The sequence below is a fragment of the Schistocerca americana genome, chromosome 1 (assembly GCF_021461395.2).
Source record: "Schistocerca americana isolate TAMUIC-IGC-003095 chromosome 1, iqSchAmer2.1, whole genome shotgun sequence".
Lineage (NCBI taxonomy): Eukaryota > Metazoa > Arthropoda > Insecta > Orthoptera > Acrididae > Schistocerca > Schistocerca americana.
The window spans coordinates 817,811,009-817,836,018 of NC_060119.1; the positions used below are offsets into that span (position 1 = coordinate 817,811,009).

The following is a 25,010-nucleotide window of genomic DNA, read 5'->3' on the forward strand; positions in this document are numbered from 1 at the left end:
GTTCTTCTCTTTCAAAAGCCACAGTTTTTGTAAGTTACTTGATGAATTCAGAATAAAAGACATTATCTCAGTTAGGGATGGGCGATGTTGGCAAATCATCGATTTTGATTTCTATCTCTTTATCGACCTCTGAACATCGATGTCTGATAATAATCGACCCCAGAATATCTATGATTTTAACATCGACGTTAAATAAAAATACACTAAAGCGCCAAAAAAACTGGTACAGGCATGCGTATTCAAATACAGAAATATGAAAACAGGCAGAATACAGCGCTGCGGTCGGCAACGCCTATATAAGGCAAGAAGTGTCTGGCGTAGTTGATAGATCGGTTAATACTGCACAATGGCACGTTATCAAGATTTAAATGAGTTTGAACGTGGTGGTATAGTCGCCGCGCCAGGGATGGGACACAACATCTTCGAGACAGCGATGAAGTGGGGATTTTCCCGCACAATCAGTTCACGAGTGTACCGTGAATATCAAGATTCCAGTAAAACATCGAATTTCCGACATCGTTGCGGCCGGAGAAAGATCCTGCAAGCATGGGACAACGACGACTGAAGAAAATCGTTCAACGTGACATAAGTCCAACCCTTCCGCAAATTACTCCAGAGTTCAGTGCTGGGCCATCAACAAGTGTCACCGTGCGAACCATTAAACGAAACATCAGCGATATGGGCTTCCGGAGCCGAAGGCGACCTCGTGCATCATTGATGATTGCACGACACAAAGCTTTACGCCTCGTTTGGGTCCGTCAAAATCACCGACATTGGACTGTTGATGATTGGAAACATATTGCCTGGCCAGACGGGTCTCGTTCCAATTTGTATTGAGCAGATGGACGTGTACGGGCATGCAGACATCCTTATGAATCCGTGGGCCCTGCATATCAGCAGGGGACTGTTCAAGCTGGTGGATGCTCTGAAATGGTGTGGAGCGTGTGCAGTTGGAGTGATATGGGACCCCGGATACGTCTAGATACGACTCTGGCAGGTGACACGAACGTAAGCATCCTGTCTGATCACCTGTATCCATTAATGTCCACTGTGCATTTCGACGGACTTGGGAAATTTCAGCAGGACAATGTGACACACGACACTTCCAGAATAGGTACAGAGTCGCTCCAGGAACACTCTTCTGAGTTTAAACACTTCCGCTGGCAACCAGACTCCCCAGACATGAACGTTGTTGAGCATATTTGGGATGCCTTGGAACGTGCTGTTCGGAAGAGATCTCCACCCCTCGTACTCTTACGGATTTATGGACAGCCATGCGGGATTCATGGTGACAGTTCCTTCCAGTACTACTTCAGACATTAGTCGAGTCCATGCCACGTCGTGTTGCGGCACTTCTGCGTGCTCGCAGCTGCCCTACACGATATTAGGCAGGCGTACCAGCTTCTTTTGCTCTTCAGTGTACATCTAATATCATATTTATTAATCAACAAATAAGTAAACAATTAACATTACATATCACACAACATCTCGTCTATAGACTGTAAATTAATATTTTAAATAGAAGTTCCTCTTTTACACAATCACGACGGTGACAGAGAACAAACATATCCTCCCTTTGAGCACAGTCTTACAGAAGACGGCTGTGTAGCTACTAGCTAAAAATATTGAAGTGCAGTTTTTTGTAGCTTTGGAGAGGTAGTACCGATGATATGACTCCACGCGTTTAATGGATCTCGTTTAAAGTGTCCAGGCTGATCAAGAAACAGGCTGAAAAGCTTATAATGCTGCTAAAATGCGCTTGTATGGAAGTATGGGTTAAACACTTTGAGGATTATATAGGCATTGTATTCATTAAGTTGAATAGTGTTTTGTAGGACATATTAAACAATAAAAGCATTTTCACAAGTATGATCCAGTTCAAAAGTCAATGAGTAAATAGCTTATTGTTCAACATTTCGCATTCTTCAAATCAATAAATATCTTGTACAATACACTTTTAAAAGTTGTCTATGTGTTAGTTCAGGATGTAAGTTAATCCGTCCAGCCGTCTCAGCGTGAAGTAGTAAGAAACATAATTGTGGGAACAGGACACCAAACAGTGAAGTGCATTTTTCATTCCTCGGAAGAGTAGCTGATTTTGATAGTTTGATGTTAAGTCTTTGTTTTTGTTGTTTGTTTAGAGCTGTACTTCTGACTGTAATCCAAGTAAATAAATGTTTCTCAGTATATGTGGGTTTATTTCTGAGCTACATTATTGGTGACCCCGACGTGATTTGAACAAGCAATTTTCTGATCTGAGCCCTACCAAGTACTGCGTCGTAATGCTTATACTACAGACATTTCGCAAAATGGAAAAACTGCCATGGTGTCCGTTGAAAGAGTGAAACCAGCATGGACTTTACCATCGCCGAAGCACGAAAGCACTGCTACAGTTCAGGATGATCTAGGATCAGGCGAAACTACACCAATTCGAATTGAAAAGACGACGCCAAGATGCCAGAGTTGTAAAATAGGACGACATGTTCATGCAGAGGTCGGAAATTCTGCAGGTTCGCCGGCAAGGTTTGGTCTCGTTCACCTCGACATAGTGGATCCACTTCCATCCTCAGAGGGTTATAAATACCTGCTCACGGCAGTAGACAGATGCACGAGATGGGAAGCGGCTATACCAGTGACAGATGTAGCAGTCGAGACAATAGCAAAAGCATTTGTTGCACATTGGCTAGCACGTTCCGGGTGCTCCCTACACATTGCAACAGATCAAGATCGACAATTCGAATGTAATCTGTTCAATGAACTGGCTAGACTATGTGGATTCCAGCGTCACCACACAACCAGTTATCACCCGGCAAGCAATGGGATCGTGGGAAGGTGGCACAGAACACTGAAGACGCCATCCTGTGTCACCGAGAGAGTTGGACAGAGGCGCTACCATCGTTTATATAGAACCATTGAGAATTCCTGGCCACTGTCTCGCAAAGGCACAACTACAACAACAAACGGAGTTACCGCTGCTATGCACAGAGCATTGAAAGATTGCTCGCACGTCATGTTGGTCACAGACACCATATGGGGCTCTCCTACAACCTCCTTACATTGGGCCTTACCATGTACTGCGACGTAATGTCCATACTATAGGAATTTTGCAAAATGCAAAAATTGTCAGAGTGTCTACTGAAAGAGTGAAACCAGCATGGACCTTACTATCACTGAAGCATGGAAGTACTCCTCCATTTCCGGATGATCTATTGTAAGGCGAGCCTACATCCAGTCGAACTGAAGAGACAGTGCCAAGATGCCAGAGGACTACAGGACAAACAGTCACAACTGTGCTCACACCGACACAACAGCTGTCGTTCGTACGAGAGTTGGACGACAAGTCAAATTCAAGTACCCCCATATCCCAGATGCCCGCACTTTGGGGGGGGGGGGAGGTGGGAACAAGAGACCAACCAGTGAAATGCATTCTACATCTACATCTATACTCCGCAAGCCACCTGACGGTGTGTGGCGGAGGGTACCTTGAGTACCTCTATCGGTTCTCCCTTCTATTCCAGTCTCGTATTGTTCGTGGAAAGAAAGATTGTCGGTACACCTGTGTGTGGGCTCTAATCTCTCTGATTTTATCCTCATGGTCTCTTCGTGACATATACGTAGGAGGGAGCAATATACTGCTTGACTCCACGATGAAGGTATGTTCTCGAAACTTCAACAAAAGCCCGTACCGAGCTACTGAGCGTCTCTCTTGCAGAGTCTTCCACTAGAGTCTATCATCTGCGTAACGCTTTCGTGATTTCTGAATGTTCAAGTAACGAAGCGCGCTGCTCTCCGTTGGATCTTCTCTGTCTCTTCTATCAACCCTATCTGGTACGGCCGGCCGCTGTGACCGAGCGGTTCTAGGCGCTACAGTCTGGAACCGCGCGACCGCTACGGTCACAGGTTCGAATCTTGCCTTTGGCATGGGTGTGTGTGATGTCCTTAGGATAGTTAGGTTTAAGTAGTTCTAAGTTCTAGGGGACTGATGACCTCAGTGTCCATAGTGCTCAGTCCCATAGTGCTCAGAGCCATTTTTTATCTGGTACGGATCTCACACCGGTGAGCAGTATTCACACATTGAGCAAACAAGTGTACTGTAACCTACTTCCTTTGTTTCCGGACTGCATTTAATTAGGATTCTTCCAATGAATGTCAGTCTGGCATCTGCTTTACCGACGATTAATTTTATATGGTCATTCCGTTTAGATCACTCCTAATGCCTACTCCCAGGTAATTTATGGAATTAACTGCTTCCAGTTGCTGACCTGCTATATTGTAGATAAATGATAAGGGATCTTTCTTTCTATGTATTCGCAGCACATTACACTTGTCTATATTGAGATTCAATTGCCATTCCCTGCACCATGCGTCAATTCGTTGCAGATCCTCCTACATTTCAGTACAATTTTCCATTGTTACAACCTCTCGATGTACTACAGCACCATCCGCAAAAGGCCTCAGTGAACTACCGATGTTATCTACAAGGTCATTTATACATATTGTGAATAGCAACGGTCCTACGACACTCCCCTGCGGCACACCTGAAATCACTCTTACTTCGGAAGACATCTCTCCGTTGAGAATGACATTCTGCGTTCTGTTATCTAGGAACTCTTCAATCCAATTACACAATCGGTCTGATAGTCCGTATGCTCTTACTTTGTTCATTAAACGACTGTGGGGAACTGTATCAAACGCCTTGCGGAAGTCAAGAAACACGGCATCTACCTGGGAACGCGTGTCTATGGTCCTCTGAGTCTCGTGGACGAATAGCGCAAGCTGGGTTTCACACGATCGTCTTTTTCGAAACCCATGCCGATTCCTACAGAGTAGATTTCTAGTCTCCAGAAAAGTCATTATACTCTAACATAATTCGTGTTCCAAAATTCTACAACTGATCGACATTAGAGACATAGGTCTATAGTTCTGCACATCTGTTCGACGTCCCTTCTTGAAAACGGGGATGACCTGCGCCCTTTTCCAATCCTTTGGAACGCTATGCTCTTCTAGAGACCTACGGTACACAGCTGCAAGAAGGGGGGCAAGTTCCTTCGCGTACTCTGTGTAAAATCGAACAGGTATCCCATCAGGTCCAGCGGCCTTTCCTCTTTTGAGCGATTTTAATTGTTTTTCTATCCCTCTGTCATCTATTTCGATATCTACCATTTTGACAGCTGTGCGACAATCTAGAGAAGGAACTATAGTGCTGTCTTCCTCTGTAAAACAGCTTTGGAAAAAAACATACAGTATTTCGGCCTTTAGTCTGTCATCCTCTGTTTCAGTACAATTTTGGCCACAGAGTGTCTGGACATTTTGTTTTGATCCAACTACCGCTTTGACATAAGACCAAAATTTCTTTGGATTTTCTGCCAAGTCAGTACATAGAACTTTACTTTCGAATTCATTGAACGCCTCTCGCGTAGCCTCCTCACACTACATTTCGCTCTGTTTATTCATTGGAAGAGTGCCAGATTTTTATGGTTTGATTTTATTCCCTGTTTTTGTTTTTTGTTTAGAGCTGTACTTCTGACTGTAATCCAAGTAAATAAATGTCTCTAAGTATATGTTGGTTTGATTTCTGATCTACATAATCTTTCACAAATTTTCTTATATATAATATATGTGTGATATGAGATGAGTCCGGAACCGCGCTGCTGCTACGGTCGCAAGTTCGAATCCTGCCTCGGGCATGGATGTGTGTGTGATGTTCTTCGGTTAGTTAGGTTTACGTAGTCCTAAGTCTAGGAGACTAATGACAACAGATGTCAAGTTACATAGTGCTTAGAACCATTTGAGCCATTTGATATGGTATCATTACGTTGGAAAGGGGAAGACAATATCTGCTAAATATATATGTCTTCTTGACCATGCGGAAGATTGAATGGGCGAGAAGTGAACTGGATTACAAAATACAGTAATCATTTTTCTTGCAGACAATCCACTTATCTACAAACGAGCTTTGACAGTTGGAAACCTGAAGTATTTGAAGTAAGAATTCTATTCTTCAATTTTGAACATCTTCCCTATTTACCTGATGTAGCACCGTCCGACATATACCTGTTGCCACATCTAAAGAAATTGATGGGTGGGTACCGTTTTGAGCCCAATGATGAAATTACGACAGCTGTAGATGGATATGTTACAGACCTCTCTCAACTGCACTTTGTTGTGTATCCTACCATTTGGCCAAGTGTATAGACCAACCATCAGACTACGATGAGTTCACTTCTGACCTACCTGCCAGGTCGAGAGATTTTCTCATGTTCTCGTTGGATAAATTAGGAGTCCAGCTTACGGAGATGCACTTACTGAAGGTGAGCGGCGCCTGGAAGGAGGCTGCGTTGGTGGCGCTGGCTAGCGTGGAGACGGCCACGAAGAGCGGGTACGAGTGCGCCGTGGCCACCATCAGGCAGTGCGTCGCCGATGACGTCAGCGCCGACAGGAAGAACGCCGTGCGCCGGCCCCACCTGCCCGGCACCAGGAGATCAACACATCACACGGGTGTCCGTATTCCTGTTAGGTTTACTCATTAATACGAATCTGTACGAGTGTCGACTCAAGAGTAGCAATGTTTCTTGACGTGCGGCATAGCAGACACTCCCGACAACGCATACGGTAGATGAATCAGTATAAAGGGATAGATATTCACAGGAAAATTAATATTCTCGATTGGAATACTTGTGCACAATATACAGGGTGATTCAAAAAGAATACCACAACTTTAGGAATTTAAAACTCTGCAACGACGAAAGGCAGAGCTAAGCACTATCTGTTGGCGAATTAAGGGAGCTATAAAGTTTCATTTAGTTGTACATTTGTTCGCCATTTCAGCCAATAAAGTTTTTGGTCCCTTTTTCTTCGAAGGTGCTACTGTAACTGGACTACAGTATCTGGAGATGTTAGAGAATTGGCTGTTCCCTCAGCTCGAACAAGAAGCACAACAATTCATATTTCAGCAGGATGGAGCGCCACCACATTGGCACTTATCTGTCCGTAACTACCTGAACGTCAACTACCCGAGGCGATGGATCGGCCGCCAGGCAGCCCGTGACAGAGCACTTCATCACTGGCCTCCAAGAAGCCCTGATCTTACCCCCTGCGATTTTTTCTTATGGGGGTATGTTAAGGATATGGTGTTTCGGCCACCTCTCCCAGCCACCATTGATGATTTGAAACGAGAAATAACAGCAGCTATCCAAACTGTTACGCCTGATATGCTACAGAGAGTGTGGAACGAGTTGGAGTATCGGGTTGATATTGCTCGTGTGTCTGGAGGGGGCCATATTGAACATCTCTGAACTTGTTTTTGAGTGAAAAAAAACCTTTTTAAATACTCTTTGTAATGATGTATAACAGAAGGTTATATTATGTTTCTTTCATTAAATACACATTTTTAAAGTTGTGGTATTCTTTTTGAATCACCCTGTATATGCAATGGTATGAAACCCAGTATGCCGACAAATGCAGTAAAATGATATCGCAGTTGATGTCAGTAGTACAGTATATAAAAAGACATCAACGGTTCAGGTCGTAGAAGTTGGAACTCGCTATAACGACAGTCGGCTCCGTGCGGTGTTAATGTGTGCGTACGTGCCTTTACTGCATATAGGATGCAGACCCCATTAATGACAGTGAATGTTGTGTATGTAATGGCGATTATGGCAATACCAGCGGAAAACAGTTGTCATTTGATGAACAAGCAAAAATCGGCAAGAACAAGGAAATGGGACTCTCTAATCGTTGAATTGCCTAGACGATGAACTGTTTAAGTACAGTGACTGATAATTTCGTTACATCGGGGGCGCTATGTGAAAAGGCTGGAAAATATCGGTAAAGTAGAAAATTGTCTGAGGCATACAAAGGGTTACTTTTGCGCAAAGCAAGGGCCACAAACCGTTATTCTTTTCAAATTGTTGCTTATTTACAATTGCCAGTAGCTGTCAGACGTGTTTGGCTGACGAGTCGCACGAGTCACTTCTCGTCCCGTCATATCCCACACGTGCCCTATTGAAGCCAAGTGCGGAGATCGTGCTGGCCAGACAAGTTGCTGCACGTCTTGTAGAGCACTTTCAGTTTCACGGGCAGTGTGTGAGCGAGCATTATTCTGTTGGAACAGCACATCACTTTCCTGTTGCAAGAACGGCAGCCTCGGGCATGGATGTGTGTGATCTCCTTAGGTTAGTTAGGTTTAATTAGTTCTAAGTTCTAGGCGACTGATGACCTCGGAAGTTAAGTCGCATAGCGCTCAGAGCCATTTGAACCATTTGAACCAAGAACGGCAAAAGTACAGGTCTACCAACGTTCTGCACCTACCGTGAGGTGATTAGCGTCCCGTCCAGAAACACCAAAGCTGAGAGAGAGTTGTAGCTTATCGTTCCCTACTCCGTAAAGGCTGGGATGGGACCAATGCGGCTTGGACGAATGAACTCTACGAGACAGCGCTCATAAGGACGACGTCATCAGCGCAAACGACCATCACTTGCGTGCAGACAAATTTTCTTGAATCACTGAAGACCACGGCACGTCATTCCACCTTCCAAGTGGTCCTTTCACGGCATCAGTCGAACCGTGCACGTCTATGCTGTAGCGTGTGTGTGCCCGTAGCCCCACTGCTGATAACCGGTTCGCAGCACATCGGGTTGACACGTCTGGGTTCAAAAGCCCTCACTTACGTGCTGTGGTAGCTTACGATCAGCCACTGCTGGCCTTACAATACGACGATCCTGGTGGGCCTCTGTGCTGCATGGATGACCAGAACCTCCTCTACGGGTGTGAGCATGTTCTCGTGACCACTGATACCAGCATCGTTGCATAACTGACGCAGCACATCCTACTTGTGTGGCAATCCTCCGAAAGGTCGATCTCCTCACTAAGGAGGCCACAATTCGCCAGTTGGCTGACGAGTGCGTCACCGTGGCATGGTCAGCTGCTTGCTATATACGTTTGCGCCACACTAAGCCTTGCATTCCCTATTAAAGGGTAGACAAATGTGGCAATCTGGTAGCTACGTCACTGCGCTGTCTGTTGGCGGACGACGTTGAAATCATTATCGGTACATCTACTATCCCCCAGATGGCTTCGCTGTCCAGATCAAAATCGACGTTACGTTGCCTTCTAGGTGTACTAATTTTTTTTTCCGGTAGTGTATATTCAAGTAGACACTCACTCAGTGGCCATCGAACATAGTGCAGTAACATAGGTGGCTGCCACTTGTTTTTCTGTTTCGTTAGACGTTCTCGATGTTTCTACTTCACTGCCTGCCGGTGTGGCCGAGCGGTTCTAGGCGCTTCAGTCTGGAACCGCGCGACCGCTACGGTTGCAGGTTCCAATCCTGCCTCGGGCATGGATGTGTGTGATGTCCTTAGGTTAGTTAGGTTCTAAGTCTAGGGGACTGATGTCCTCAGATATTAAATCCCATAGCGCTTAGAGCTATTTGAACCAGTTTTTCTTCACTATAAGAAACAATTATTTATAAAACTGTGAACTGTTGTGGAGTATGGACTGGAACAGCTTTTGACGTATGCTAGTTATGCAGTACTGTCTGGCAGTCTATCCCCATAGAAGTTAAAAATGTCAACTTGAGTACGGACTGCGTAGCTCGGGACAGCTGACTCATTACAATTTTATGTACAACATGGCGTTTAGAGGCATATTGAATAGATACGTGATGAATATCGCCTATTGGGCTTTACTATACTAAACCCATGAAGCACTGAACTGTCACTTCATATAACGATTTATTTCCATTTTATTTTTAAATATGACTGCATCATTTATGAAGTAATGTGATTATCGAAATATATGTAAACGTTTGAGCTGAAACTGCAAATATGTTCTTAACCTGATAAAAGAGCTTCTGGAAACAGTAATATAGATGATATTCGAGCTAAGAAACACGAAGATTGTGCATATGTGTTCCACTATAGAGAAGTAAGAGAAGTCGACAGTAGATGAAAATTATGGAATTAGTTTTAAAAAATCGGCTATATTTCTAAGAAGTTTTATTCAGAGTGCAACAACTGATGCACTTTATCAATAATAATAAAAAAAAATTTTGAGTCTGCAACTCAAGGCCGTGCTGTGAAATGTAAATCTTTTCCGAACAAAAACACAGGGGTGGACAAAAATACGAAAACACTAAAACCACTACAAATTGCCATGCCTAATACGGTGTGGGAAAACCGTTGGCATGCAAAACATCTCGGAATTTCTAAACACAGGTCCTCTATGGATTTCAAGGGACTCTTATACCATTCTTCCTGCAAAATAACGCCAAGACTAGCGCATCGATGATGGATGTGGATAGCGATGATGCAGCCTTCTCTCCAAAGTAGACCACACTGGCTCAATAATATTGAGATCTGGTGACGGCGGTGACCAGAGCAGATGCGAAATTTCATCAATGTGCTCACAAAACCAGCCCTGGGCGATGCGAACTGTGTGAAAAAGGGCCCTGTCGTCTAAGAGCACAGCATTACTGGGAAACAAACATTATTAATTGGGGTGGAGCTGATCGGTCACAATGGCCACGTAATTCGTCGCAGCAATACGATCTTGTAGAGTAACCATGGGGCCCACGGAATACCAATATAAGGGTACTCAAATCACCACCGAAACCCTGCCGTATTTCGCTCTTGGGATGTAAACTAGGCCAAAAATTGAAAAAGTTATGAAGCAAGACTCATCCGACCAAATGACATTCTTCCATTGTTTCATAGTCCAGGTTTGTGGTTTCGGTACTACGTTTTCTCTTAAGGATATTTGCATTACTGCTATGTGGTTTTCGAATTCCAGCCCTGCCTCAAATTTCCTGCCTATGGAGCTCCCTTCGTGTTGTTTCCGTGATGAGAGGGTTCGCGAATGCGACAACCAGTTCTGTAGTGACTTCTGCAGATATCGTCCTATTATTTTTCGTGACAATTCTCTTCTACGACCGTCTATCACGATCACTTAAATCCACTTTCTTCCGCCATGTAACTTAATGAATGATGATGTTTTTGGAAATTTGTGGTAAGTTCTCATGGGGCCAAACTGCTGAGGTCATTGGTCTCTAGATTTACATCCTACTTAAACTAACTTACTCTAAGGACAACACACACAACCATGCCCGAGGAAGAACTCGAACCTCCGACGGGGTGAGCCGCACGAACCGTGGCAAGGCGCCCGGGACTACACGGCTACCCCGTGCGGCTAATGGGTCGTGTTCTTCCGCTGTACCTACGTGTGGTATAAATCTTCGGTACGGTGCCTCCTGAAACACCAAACACATCGGCTACCCTGATTACGGAAGCGCCCGCCGTACGAGCATGAACAGTTTGCCCAAATTCGAGTTCACTTGGCTTCAACGTAACGCATTTGCATCTATACCCAACACTGTTCTAACTACGACTAATACATGCAACGGATTGAGGACGTTGTACAAGTGCCGTACGTCGTCAAATACAACAGCGCAACCTTCAAGCTTGGTTAACACCGGGATTTATGTTCAAGTATACACTTCTGGTGGTGTTTCCATATTTTTGTCCAACCCCTGTACATTTTAAAGTACAATAAAAGCCACCTTTTTCCTTTTTTTCACCTACGTAACCCGATTTGTACTGTATTACTTCCTGAGCTGTATAAGTTTAATAAAATTTATTGGTGTCTACTGCAAGTAATTTGTATTTCGAGGACATCTGTCTCAAAATAGCTGGGTGGTAACGTGCTCGCTTCCCCTGGAAGCGGGCCCGGGTTCTGATTGCCGGCCGGGTTGGAGACTTTCTCCGCTCGGGAACTGGTTGCTGTGTTATCCTTATCATCATTTCATCCTCATCACCGACGCGCAAGTCGCCCAATGTGGCGTCGAGTGAAGTAAGACTTGCAGTTGTCAGCCGAACTTCCCCGGATTGGACCTCCCGGCCGCCGGTGCCACACACTCATTTCATTTCCATCTGTCTCAAAAGAATGTGGACTCGCATTTGGGAGGACGAAGATTGGAATTCCCATCCGGAAGTTCTTGATTTCCCTAAATCGCTCCATAGAAATGCCAGAATGATTCATTTTGAAAGGACACGGCTGATTTCCTTCTTTTCGTAATCCGAGATTATGTTCCGTCTCCAATGACCGCACTGTCGACGGGACGTTAAACACAGATCTTCCTTCCTTTCTTTGAAAGAATGATACAAAAGCAACTAACCAGCACCACTGGAACGTCTTTGTACTGGTCTCAATTTATTGCGCTATTTGAAAAACAAACAGGAGCTGCTCCATTGGAGAGAAAAAGTGTTCATTTAAACTACATGTACTATAATTTCAGCAGTAGTAGTTGCCAAGTGTGAAGCGTCTGAACGGAAATTATGGCGTCTGTCGTAATGACGACACTCACATATCTCCGATATGTGCGAAGGCGAGCGTTCCAACAACTTCGCCCAGCTGTCCAAAGGAGAAGACGTTGACCACCTTGAGTTCGTCCTCGCACACCCAGTCCTCCTGCGAGGGCGCCGTGCGCGAGAACCACGTGCGGTCGTAGTCCCAGCCGTGCTGGCAAGGAATGGGCTCGTCGCTGCTCGAGTTGAACATCAGGCACTTCTCGAAAGACGCGTTGTCTTCCTTTCTGAAACAAAAGGTGAAAGGAAGATGAGACTAAATACTCCTCGCACATTAAAACAACTGACACACTGTGTCAGTACCGGTCTCGAACCCTTGCCTTGCTCCTGCTAATCTAGTGCAAGTGATAGACCAACTCAGCTGTGGGAAATTTCTAAGCACGGAACGGACATTTGGAGTCGAAGGACGAACAAGAACTATGAAGCATATCAACTTTCCGAATATGCTGTTATGCGGTTGGGGAAACAGGATCAAGATCTCACACCAACTATAGTGTGCGAGAACTGTCAGCCACCAGAAGCGTGCTATAAAGTGCGCCTCGCAGGTGGCTTCATGAAGGTGGTACCTTATATATGTACCATCACGCTCTAAAAAATCCAAACAACTGGAAATGGTTCCGCCTAATATGCATGCAGCCCACGTAATGTAACTTCCTTGCGGGTCCTCTAATCTCTTTTCGGTACAGTCCTTTGTCTATAAAAAATGGTCACTGTAAGAGACCACTAGAGAACACTGCTCTGTATGGAACTCGAATAAATTTGAGGTGTGTCTCTAATCTTCTACTGTACTTTTTTTGTTACGCACGTAGTTTTATCTGCGTGCCACTGTCATAGCTGACACGGCAGACTAATAATCAGCTTGGGGCTGAAGCTCTTTTTTCCGTGTTTGCTTTAACAATACATATGTTTTTGGATACGGTCCGTTGAAGATGCTGCAGCTGCAGTGAAACATATTTGGGTTAAAAAAACAAAATCGTGTTATGCTAAAGGCGGACCCTATCCAAAAACATACGTACTGCAGACTAAATAGCTAAAATGAAGAACTTGTACAACTAGCTTACCATCATGAACTATTTTTGATCTCCATAGGTATTTTCGGATGAACTTCAATTATTTTTAATTGTAATCACAGCGAATCAGCTTGAGTTTGTGAATAGTTAACTCTTATCCAGTGAGGCGCATCTTCCATTATGACAAAATGGTGATCCAGCCTAATGTGGAGTTGAGTGGTGTGTTGGATTGATCCTAGTTTGGTATGCGAGATGGTATGGGTTCGGTTCCCACTTCAGACTACGATTTCTAACCAGCACGAACAGACTCCCTTCATATCTGGTAACGACAAGTGAAAAACGTGGGGTAGCTCCATGGTTGCAAATCACGATTAAATATGATAACCTTCACTGTCGACTGGAGCAGAGTCGGCTTATATTCGCTCATGACAGGGACTAAAGTTGCCATGAGTAGAAACTCAGTCACCAATAATCTTTCTTACATTAGAAATTTCAGTTCAGTTAACGAACCAATCGTCAGGTAAGATCAAAGGGTACGTATTTCGTATTTTATAAGAACTTCAGACGTTCAGTTCCATCGCTCAGTTGTTTCACAAAGATTCCAAAGTCCTCAAGGCCTCCACAAAAGGTGCATATCGGGATTATAATAACGATCTAGCACAAAAATTTTCATAATGACATTTCAAGCTCTACCAGCAGTACATCTAACTACTCGTGAAAAAACAATTCTGAATTTTAATAGCTCTTCGTGCCTAGTCAACAATAACGAAAGAGAGCCACCACCTTCGATTACATCGTTTAAAGTTGTAACACGCCACTCCTAGCTATTGGTGGAAAATAATTTGACAATTAACGCCTCTTCGCTGGTAGTCAAGAACGATGACGTCTGCAGGACTCGACTCCCTGTCAGCACAGAACTTTGCGGCATGTTATTTCTAGTTCAAAAGTGTGTATATCTCACTACTGCTGCATGGTAACGATATTTAATGTCTATTTGTGGCTAAAAAATAACGGCGATAGGTACCACGTTCGATTCTCCGTACAGTAATAATGTTTCATCTCTTCGTTTCAGCTTGAAACATCTCGCTACTGGTGAATAAATACGATATCTGATATTTGATTACGCTCACTTAACAATCTGGTTAAGTGCTGAGTTCTAAAATATATCCAATACAAAGCTTTAGTTCACATCATTTTAAGTTTGAACACACACACACTTTGCTACCTGTGAATGAAACAATATTCAATATCTTTGGTGGTTAGTTGATAGGGATAATAACTGCTGTATATGAGTCTCCGTCCAGTACAGTAACCCTTGTCATGTAATTACAAGTTCAGACTTGCTAACTGATACTGGTGAAACATTAGAAACATCCCTTCTCTTTGTGACTAGTCATTAATCACGCTGGTCGCGGTGGGCGAGCGGTTCTAGGCGTTTCTGTCCGGAACTGCGCTGCTGCTATGATCGCAGGTTCGAATCCTGCCTCGGGCATGGATGTGTGTGATGTCCTTAGGTTAGTTAGGTTTAAGTAGTTCCAAGTTCTAGGGGAGTGATGACCTCAGATGTTAAGTCCCATACTGCTCAGTGCCATTTGAACCATTAATCACGATTCTTGCTGCGTTTGAGTCTAAGTCGGGCACGAACGCTTTGCTTAGTTATCGTTGATTTTAGGTGCAGGGGTTTGAAACCATATCCTGAACAAAACAGTTCGTCACATCGATTAAAGTTCACACACTGGCAAAAGTAGCTGCTCATGAATACCGTAGACATTTAATATCCTTCGTGTTAGATAACAAGAGTTAAAGGTGATTTTCGAATTGAACGTAAATCCACTTGTCATCATGAGTACTATGAAACTACTAGTCATTCGCGTTTGGCGTTGAAATTTTCATGGAGCGCATGACATTGGTAATCGCAGCTTTTCTAACTGGTTAGGTCGTTAACCAGATTGTGCAAAAGCGGTCGACGCTTAATAGGTACTCGTCGAGTCTACGGAATACCTCATTTCTTATATTTCGAGTCCAATTAATTTTCAGTATCCTTCTGAAACGCTTCGAATCTCTTATTTTCCTGTTTTGCCGTATTCCATGATTCAGATCTATCTAAGGGTCGTACATTTTTAGAAATTTCTCCTTCAGATTAATATTCGATGAGCAGCTGTGGATCGCCACGCAGTCTGCAGACATGCAGCGTGATTGAAGCAACATTGTATAACGTGAATTATCATCACCGACGTTGTACAATAACATAATAACAAAATCAAGTTATTGAGAAGCACATTAGAACCCTACGTTAAGTAAAATTCTCCATGGACAAAAGCAGTCCTATTGCTGTTGTCGCTAATGCACATTTATACAGTGGTGCTCAAAGCACTGGTTGTCGATTTGAACGTAGACGATAGAAGACATTGTCATCGTGAGTATTTGGCTGGCTGAGGGAGGAGAGGCAGTGATGCAACGTCTTGATCGACACAGTTCGCTTCAAAGGCGAGATTTAAATTGCAAGCCTGTCCACAGTGTGTCAGTAAATGAGTATAAGCGACACAGTTATTGGTCATTCGCCTCTTAGATGGGATTTTAAGCTTAGTGAACCCCTATATTTGACCCGTAGGAAGTGGACTACGTGCTTGCGCCGGGTTTTAACATCTACCTTCTCTCTCATAATAACCAAACCAAAATGACACCACATCCTGTATACATCATCAGGGTCGCAGGCACTTAAAAATCTCATACGTTGGGCGCGCAAGCTGCCAAAATGGCTTCTAGCAGAATAGAGTCATGGCTCACGACCCGAGGTACTCGATAGCGGAATAAATATTTGTCACAGTAATTTACTGACCACAGGCTAGGAGATGGTGGCAAACCGCTCCTGGTCGCTAGCCCACATGAACAACAAACTTCGTGTCGATGCTCTTGTCTAAATCCTAAACCAAAATGCAGAGAGTCGGCAAGACACCTAGGTACCGATATAATTTTTCATTCCCCTCTCCTCGTCACAAAAAAACGTGACGCTACATTCTAAGCAGAGGTACACTAGAGTGATACTTTCATGTCACAACACACAAATAAATCACAAATGAAATTTGTCAACACATTAAACGGCATTCACCACGTCGCTGAAGAACCTCTTGAGATCTAGCAGCTAACTGTGTCGTACATTCATTTTTCCTGTTTCACTGGGCTTTCATAAAATGTTTTCTAGCATCTGCAATGGGTACAGACTTCACATATAAACATCCACCTGTGGATTCTGCACTCTGTACTTTCTTTTTAATTAGTCACTCTTCTGAATGGTCTGATGCTGCCCTCCACGAATTCCTCGCTCGTGCCATCCTCTTCATCTCAGAGTGGCACTTGCACCCTACGTCCTCAATTATTTGTTGGATATATTTCAATCTCTGTCTTCTTTTACAGTTTTTATCCTCTACAGCTCCCTATAGAACTTGGAAATTATTCTCAGATGTCTTAATACGTACAATACCATCCTGTCCTTCTTCTTGTCAACGTTTTCCGTATGTTTCCTTTCTTCTCCGATTCTGAGGAGAACATCTCCATTCTTTAACTTATCAGTTCACCAAATTTTCAACGTTCTTCTATAGCACCACATTTCAAACTCTTCGGTTCTCTTCTGTTCCGGTTCTCTTCTGTTCCAGTTTTCCTACAATCCATGGTACACTATCGTACCATGTTGTTCTCCAAACGTTAATTCTCAGAATTTTTTTCCTCAGATTAAGTGTTACGTTTCATACTTTTGGCAGAGAATGCCCTCTCTGCCTTTGCTAGTCTGCTTTTTATCTCCTCCTTTCTTCGTCTGTCATGGGTTATTTTGCTTCCGAGGTAGCATAATTCCTTAACTTCGCCTACTTCGTGATCACCAATTTTGATGTTAATTTTCTCGCTGTTTTCATTTCCGCTACTTCTTGTTACTTCTACCTTTTCCCGTTTTACTCTCATTCCCTGTCTGTACTCATTAGACTGTTATTCAGTTCAACAGATCCTGTAATTCTTCTTCACTTTCACTGAGAACAGCATTATCGTCAGCGAATCTTATTACTGATATCCTTTCATCCTGCATTTAATTCCACTCTTGAACCCTCCTTTTATTTCCGTCAATGCTTCTTCGACGCATAGGTTGAACAGTAGGGGCGAAAGACTGTATCCTTGTCTTACATCCTTTTTAATCCGAACGCTTTGTTCTTCGTCTTCTAGTCTTATTGCTCTCTCTTTGTCCTTGTACATATTGTATATTACTCAGCTTTTCCTGTAGCTTACTCCTATTTTTCTCAGAATTTGAAACATTTGCGCAATTTCACATCGTTGAACGCTTTTTCCTGGTCGACCAATCTTGTGAGTGTGTCTTGATTTTTCATCCGTGTTGCTTCCCTTATCAAGCGCAACATCAGGGCTTCTCTCTCTGGTGCCTTTACGTTGCCTAAAGCCAAAGCCCTCGTCATCTAGCAGTTTTTCAATTTCTTTTCCATTCTTCTATATATTGCTCTTGTCAGCAACTTTGAAGCATGAGCTGTTAGGCTGGTTGTTAGATGGTTCTCGCACTTATCTGCTCTTGCTATTTTCGGAACTGAATGGATGATATTTTTCCGAAAGCCTGATGATATGTCGTCAGTCTCATACATTCTGCACACCAATTTGAATGGTCGTTTGGTTGTCACTTCCTCCAATGATTTTAGAAACTGGGATGAAACCTACTCCATCTGACTTATTTGGGCTTCAGTCTTCCAAAGCTCTTTCTACATTCTGAATTTATCACCGGATCCCTTATGCCTTCCATCTCGAATCAAATTTCTTCTGTCACATCGTGAGACAAGTCCTCCCTATCACAGAGGTCGCCGCGCGAGGTAGCCGTGCAGTCTAGGCGCCTTGCCACAGTTCGAGTGGCTCCTCCTCCCTCCCCCTCCCCCCTCCCCGCCCTCCTCCCCCACCCACGGATCGGTGGGTCGAGTCCTGTCTTGGGCATGGGTGCGTGTGTGTGTTGTCCTTGTCCTTAGTGTCAGTTACAGTTACTTTAAGTTAGATTAAGTAGTGTGTAAGTCTAGGGACCGATGACCTCAGCAGTTTGGTTCCAGAGGAACTTTCCACAAATTTCCAAATTTCACCGAGATCTTCAAAGTAGTTTTTCCATCTTTCTGCCCTCTCATCTGCGTTTAACAGTGGAATTCCCGTTGCACTCTTAATGGTACCAACCTTCCTTTTAATTTCACTGAATGTTGTTTTGACTTTTCTGTATGCTGAGTCAGTCCTTCCTACGATCATTTTTTCCGATTTCTTCTTATTTTTCCTACAGCCATTTAGCCTTAGCTTCGCTGTACTTCCTATTTATTTCAATCGTAAGTGATCTAAAAGTTGCGACATTGTCGCGAATAAAACAGTGACCTGTATATATAAAAGTTTCCTTTAATTTACGTCTAGGGTCACAAACTTTTTGTTAACAGATTACCGGTTTCGGTCTATAATGACCATCATTAGATGTGCAGCAAAAAATGGGAAAAACATAAATACACTCGCAGATTGTCTACAGCTTAAAACAGTAAATAGACCATAATGAAAAGTACTACTGACATATATATGCATTTCTGCGCTTTAAGTATGAAAAGGCATACCTGTTTTGTAAAAACAAAGTTCTAATATACTGCAGCCAAAGTGGCATCGTCAAATGTTAAATGCAAAATCAGCACCAGCATCGTCAAATATATATAAATAACAGCATATGCACGAGTCATGTTGTCAGTAGCACTACTGTTCAAAACAAGCTGCTGTACAGTAGCCACAAGATGTTTCTGTTGTACGTTCACCCGATGTCGCTAATACACACTAGTTTTCAATGATTAATGTACACTAATATGATTAATATACGCTAGTTTTCAATGATTAATTGAACAGCGTAAAATAAAGGGGGGATACAATAGTTGAAGTCTGTAATGAGCTTATAACGTATAAGAGGCATTACAGTAATAAAAAGAGGTAAAATAGAACACACATATTGGCACTCGAGCATATGTCAACTACTGTCTCTTAACTCTTCCTCTTTTTAACAATCTGACTTTTGTCGTGTTCTATTTTATCGCTTTTTATTACTGTAATGCCATTTTTTCTCGAAGCATATTGGTATTATATAGGATTTCAATACACCATATTATTCGCCACTCTTTTTGATTACAAAACCCTATTTTTCAAAATAATTTCCATTCAATGCAAAGGCCTTACTGGCAGGACCTGTATGTCCGCGTGGTACCACTCAACTGGTCGACAATAACGCCTGCATCATCCATGCACTGCTTCCCACGGAGTGCATCCTTCATTGGGCCGAGCTCATTGCTCTTTACGATCTTTTGTTATTTGTTCGCATCCCATACGTGCGGGAGGAAGGGGGGGGGGTGTGGGCTGTGAGCGGTACAGTCAACTCGCTTTTCAGCGAATTGACAATAAAATAATAAAGCCGTTGAAAAACTAAGAAACAAATAGTGGACATATATACACATAATTTAAAACTTTTTGAAGGTGAAAAATAAAATGCAACTTTTGAGATGTGTGATGGATGCCTTTTTGGACTGGTACTTAAAAATAGTAATAATAAAAGATAAAATGAATACAATAAGCACAGATTAAAATCGTGTTGCCAAAACACTGATACATAAAAGAAGCACTTTTCTGTCACTAGAAATTGGAAGGACCTGCCGTGGGATAGGGAGTCAGTTGTTAAAAGGGAAAAGGTTGACTGGTGAAGAGGGCAGGAATGTGGTAGTATAAGAATGTTTAGATCCAAACCATAGATACAGGAGCAGTATAGCTCGATCTATGGACAGTATGTCCTCCAGAAACGTTTGCTTCTTACAGTATTGACATTGTGTCTCGACGGTCAGAGTTAAGTACATGGTAAAGACAACCTCTGCGGCGACCAGATTTCATATCAAAGGCTGCAAATATCCGTTCTGTATGTCATCACTATAGATGGCATAGTTAGAGAAAGAGGAAAGACACCGTGATGTGAGTGTGCACTTAAAGAAAGTACATCCAAAACAAATGCTGCTCTGTCAGGTGACATCCCTTTTTACATACTTTTTATGGATAATAAGAGGGCAGGAATGTGGTAGTATAAAGATGGAGGACTGGTGCATTGCAGCGATGGGGTAAAAGTGGCTGTTGGAACAGAAGACGGCATTGGCCAGAGGGGGTAACTGGTGACAATAATAGTTGTTGGGAAAAGTAGGTGGGGAAAGAAAGGTTGAAAAGTAAAAAGGGGTAAGGGTATGTGGGGAGGGGAGGAAGAGGAAGCCCTGATAAGGTGGATTATGTGGTTGGACCTATAGCTGGTAGTTCATGATCTGGAAGGGTGAGATGGTTGAAATTCCTTTGGGCAAGCATGTAGAGGGTGTGTAGTGGAGGGTTAGTGGTTGCTAAAGGGGCGGCAATGTATGATTGGAAACTAGAGGGGAAATGATAGGATTATTGGAGACGAGTTTGTGGATGGTGTAGACTGTTGAGAGGTGTTCAGTGTGAGTTAGGAGAGGCAGGAATGTGATGAGTTGGTAAATGATCCTTGTGGGGAAGGTGAACAGATGCAGAAAATGAGGCAGGGTGCATGACGTTCAATGATCTGGAAGGACTTATAGAACATGGGAATGGCGAATATCCATGCACAGCAAAGGATGGAGCAGATTGGGATTTATACATGTGAAGGACAGTAGAGGTTTGTAGCCCCATCTTTGGCCAGTTAGTAGTTTTCGTAGTTTTAGTCTATAGTGAGGTTTATGTAGGATGGTTGGTAGGTGAGCTTTCCACACTGAATGCTTAGTGTATCAGTTACCTAGAGGGAACGGTCATAATCGAAGAGGTATAAACAATGGCGACAGGAAGTGTGTGTAGTGCGACATATTATTATTGCCTCGGTTTGGAGGGGTTAATCTTAGGGAGCCATTGGCTAACCCAGGAGGTAAAGTGATTGAGATGGATTTGGAGGGATTTTTGGGACTTTTGGAGTGTAGCATAGAAGTGAGGAAAGCAGTATCATCAACATCCTGAAGGAGATGTCTTGGAGGAGATGGTTTGGGTGTATCAGCAGTGTATAAGAGTTAAAGGAGAGGGGAGAGAATGGAACCTTGGTGCACTCCTGCAGTGGGATGGAAGGTATGGAAACTGGTGTTGTTAAGAAGGAAATAGGATGGACGATTGGAGAGAAAGGATGTAATAAGGTGTACATAGTTGATGGGAAGTGCATAAGTCTGGAATTTGATAGGGAGACCGGAACGCCACTTGCAGTTCTATGCTTCCTCTAGATCAAGGGAGACAAAGATGGTGGAGTTAAAGTTGTTGGCTTGTTGGGATAGGAGATGGGTGAGGTTCAGGAGTTAATCATCAGCAGAGAGGAAAGGTAGAAACCACAGTGGGTAATAGGAAGCAGAGGATGTTCGTGCAGATTGTGGTGGATGTAATGGGAAAGGATGGATTCAGATACCTTGCTGAACACTGAGTGAAGTTGATGGGGCGTTAAGAGGACATATCGGGGGGGGGGGGGGGGCTCCATATGGCTTGAGGAAAAGTGAGATTTTGGAGATTTTCCACGCATCTGGACAGTAGCCTGAGGAGAGGGTAGTGTTACACAGGGCTGCAACGGTGATGAGGAAGGAAATAGGACATTCTTTGAGGTGGTGATAGGCCATGTGGTCATAACCAGGATGTGTTGCGTTTTCTGTGAAGTACTTGTTTATGTCCTGTGCTGTGATTGGGGCGTTTAATACTGTTTCTGGTACATTTTTCAAGCAGCAGAAGCTGGACATCAGGAATGGGACTGTGATATCTGTGTGTTCATGGACAGTAGGAAATTAGAAGTAGTCAAAGTGAGGGTCCTCATGGATGGAGAAGATGTTCAAGAGACAGGATGCTGAGGGAAGGTTGATGGGAAGGATTGGGGAAGTGAGGGATGAGTTGGGTGCCAGTAAGTCAGCGGAATGCTTTCCAGTACTTGGAAGAGTTAACTGGGTGTAGCATTGAGCCTGGTGCATGTCTGGCGCCAGTAAATTTCTCATGTGTCACTGTAGTTGCTGGTGGCGTGTGAGTGTATCCTGGTGACGAATTCAAAGGAAGGAACTATATGAACGATAGGATTCACAGGGAAGGACTACAGCTTCAGATGAGAGAGCAGGGTGATGAGCATATATGACTTTAATAGGCATATAGGTGGATATAGCATCTGAAAAGGTCTGCTGCAGAAAGACTGTAGCGTGGGGCATATCGGCAGATTGGTAGAAGGTTAGCAGGTGGCTTACTAGCTAGGTATCTATGGATTCGCGGTAGGCATTCCAATTGGCATGGGAGTAGTCGTGGACCATTTTCGGATGGAGATGGAGTGCATGAGGACGAGGTAGTGTGTAGAATATGGTGAGGAAGAAAGGTAGGTTGTCACTTCTAGCTGGGTCGAGTACTCCTGCAGTGAGATGTCCAAAGAGTGTACTGTGGGATGGGGACAATGTCACAGTTAAGAACTGACACCACCGCCAGATGTTAAAGTCAGCGGGAGTAATATACTGTAGTTGGGAAATGTACAGGAGACGTGGATGAGAAAATCACAGGAAATGGGAGTATTAGATGGGATGTAGATAGTAGCAGTGTTTTTTTTTCTTTATTGTTATTTTTAAACCTGTGTACAGACAGGCCTGCAGCAGCATACTACACCGCTCTTTGGCCGCAGAGAAACACAAAAGATACAAATGGAGACAACTAGAGAAAAAAAAAAATGGTGGACAAAGAAACGGAGACAAACACTTTTTAAAATACATGGAGCCGTTCACGGGTGTAGAGTCCAAGATAAAATTTGTTCAGACACTTGACAACATACATAGACGAAAATTGTCACACGTGAACGTAGGTGCACAAAACGAATCACTGAACCACTTAAGCATAAAACAACAGCACACACAGAAACATGAGGCATTGACCTCTGGCGCGCGAATGTTCACTAACTGTGTACGAGTCCGGGGACCTGCCAAGAGAGGAGGAGGGGGGGTGGGAGAGGGAGAGGGGAGAACAGATGCCATGGGCAGGAGAGATAGGGGGAAGGGAGGAAGGGGGAGGGGAAGCCTGGGGGAAGAGGGGTGAGGGAAGGGGATGGTGGAAAAGGAAAGAGAAGGGAGGGAGGGTGCCTAAAGGAAAGGGCAGAGGAAGTGGGGGTGGGGAGGATCAAAGTTGATAGGAGGGGTAGATGGAGGGGAGGAGGACATCATCAGGGAGGGTGAGCTGGCGGATGCCACCTTGGGAGAGGGTAAGGAGGGTGGAGAGAGGGAGACCGGGTGGGACATGGGAATACAGTTTCGGCAGGAGCCGGAGGTGGGAGAGGATGGGCGAGACAAGCGGGTGAGGAGGATCTAGTTTGTGGGAGGTGAACAGGATCTGTATCCTTTCAAAGAAAAGGAGGAGGTGGGGGAACGGAATGAGATCGTACAGGATCCGCGTGGGGGAGGGGAGACGGATGCGATAGGCGAGGTGGAGAGCATGGTGTTCAAGGATTTGAAGGGATTTATAAAAGGTAGGGGGGGCGGAGATCCAGGCCAGGATAGGGCGGATGAGGGATTTATAGGTGTGGAGGATGGTGGAGGGGTCCAGACCCCACGTACGGCCGGAAAGGAGCTTGAGGAGACGGAGTCGGGAGCGTGCCTTGGCTTGGATAGTCCGGAGATGGGGGGTCCAGGAGAGGCGACGGTCGAGGGTGACGCCAAGGTGCTTGAGGGTGGGGGTGAGGGTGATAGGACGGCCATAGAAGGTGAGATAGAAATCAAGGAGGCGGAAGGAAGGGGTGGTTTTACCTACAATGATCGCCTGGGTTTTGGAGGGATTGAGCTTGAGCAACCACTGGTTGCACCAAGTGGTGAACTGGTCAAGATGGGATTGGAGAAGGTGTTGGGAGCGCTGCAGGGTGGGGGCAAGGGCAAGGAAGGTGGTGTCATCGGCGTACTGGAGAAGGTGGATGGGGGGGGGGGGTGACGGCGGCGGCATGTCGCCATATACAAAAGATATAGAAGGGGGGAGAGGACGGAGCCTTGGGGCACACCATCGGAGGGAAAAAAGGTGTAGGAATCCGTGTTATGGATGGTGACGTAGGAAGGACGGTGGGGGAGAAAGGAGGCGATCAGACAGACATAGTTAATGGGAAGGGCGAAGGTTTGGAGCTTGAAGAGGAGACTGGAATGCCATACGCAGTCATAAGCACGTTCGAGGTCCAGGGAGAGGAAGATTGTGGAGTGACGGGAATTAAGCTGTTCGGAAAGGAGATGAGTGAGGTGAAGGAGTAGGTCGTCGGAAGGGAAGGACGGACGGAAGCCACACTGGGTAATGGGAAGGAGGCGGTGCTGGCGGAGATGGTGGTGGATGTGGCAGGTGAGGATAGATTCCAGGACCTAGCTGAAGACCAAGGTAAGGCTGATGGGACGGTAGGAGGAGATGGCGGACGGCGGTTTGCCAGGTTTAAGGAACATCAGGATACGGGAGGTTTTCCACAGGTCGGGGTAGTAACCGGTGGACAGGACTACATTGTAGAGCTTGGCCAGGGTGGAGAGGAAAGAGACAGGAGCTTCACGAAGGTGACGGTAGGTGACACGATCGTGACCAGGAGCAGTGTTGCGTTTTGTGC

General features: G+C 44.4%; 1 protein-coding gene across 1 annotated transcript in view; it reads right to left on the reverse strand.

Annotated features, from left to right (window-relative positions):
• LOC124594418 (solute carrier family 22 member 7-like) overlaps positions 1–25,010 on the reverse strand; it is a 148,588-nt gene that overhangs the window by 109,033 nt on the left and 14,545 nt on the right. Inside the window, exons 3-4 of the mRNA XM_047132792.1 lie at positions 12,362–12,589; positions 6,307–6,464 (exon numbers count right to left, since the gene is read on the reverse strand). Of these exons, the coding sequence (XP_046988748.1) occupies positions 6,307–6,464; positions 12,362–12,589 (386 nt within the window). The remainder of the gene's footprint in view (positions 1–6,306; positions 6,465–12,361; positions 12,590–25,010) is intronic.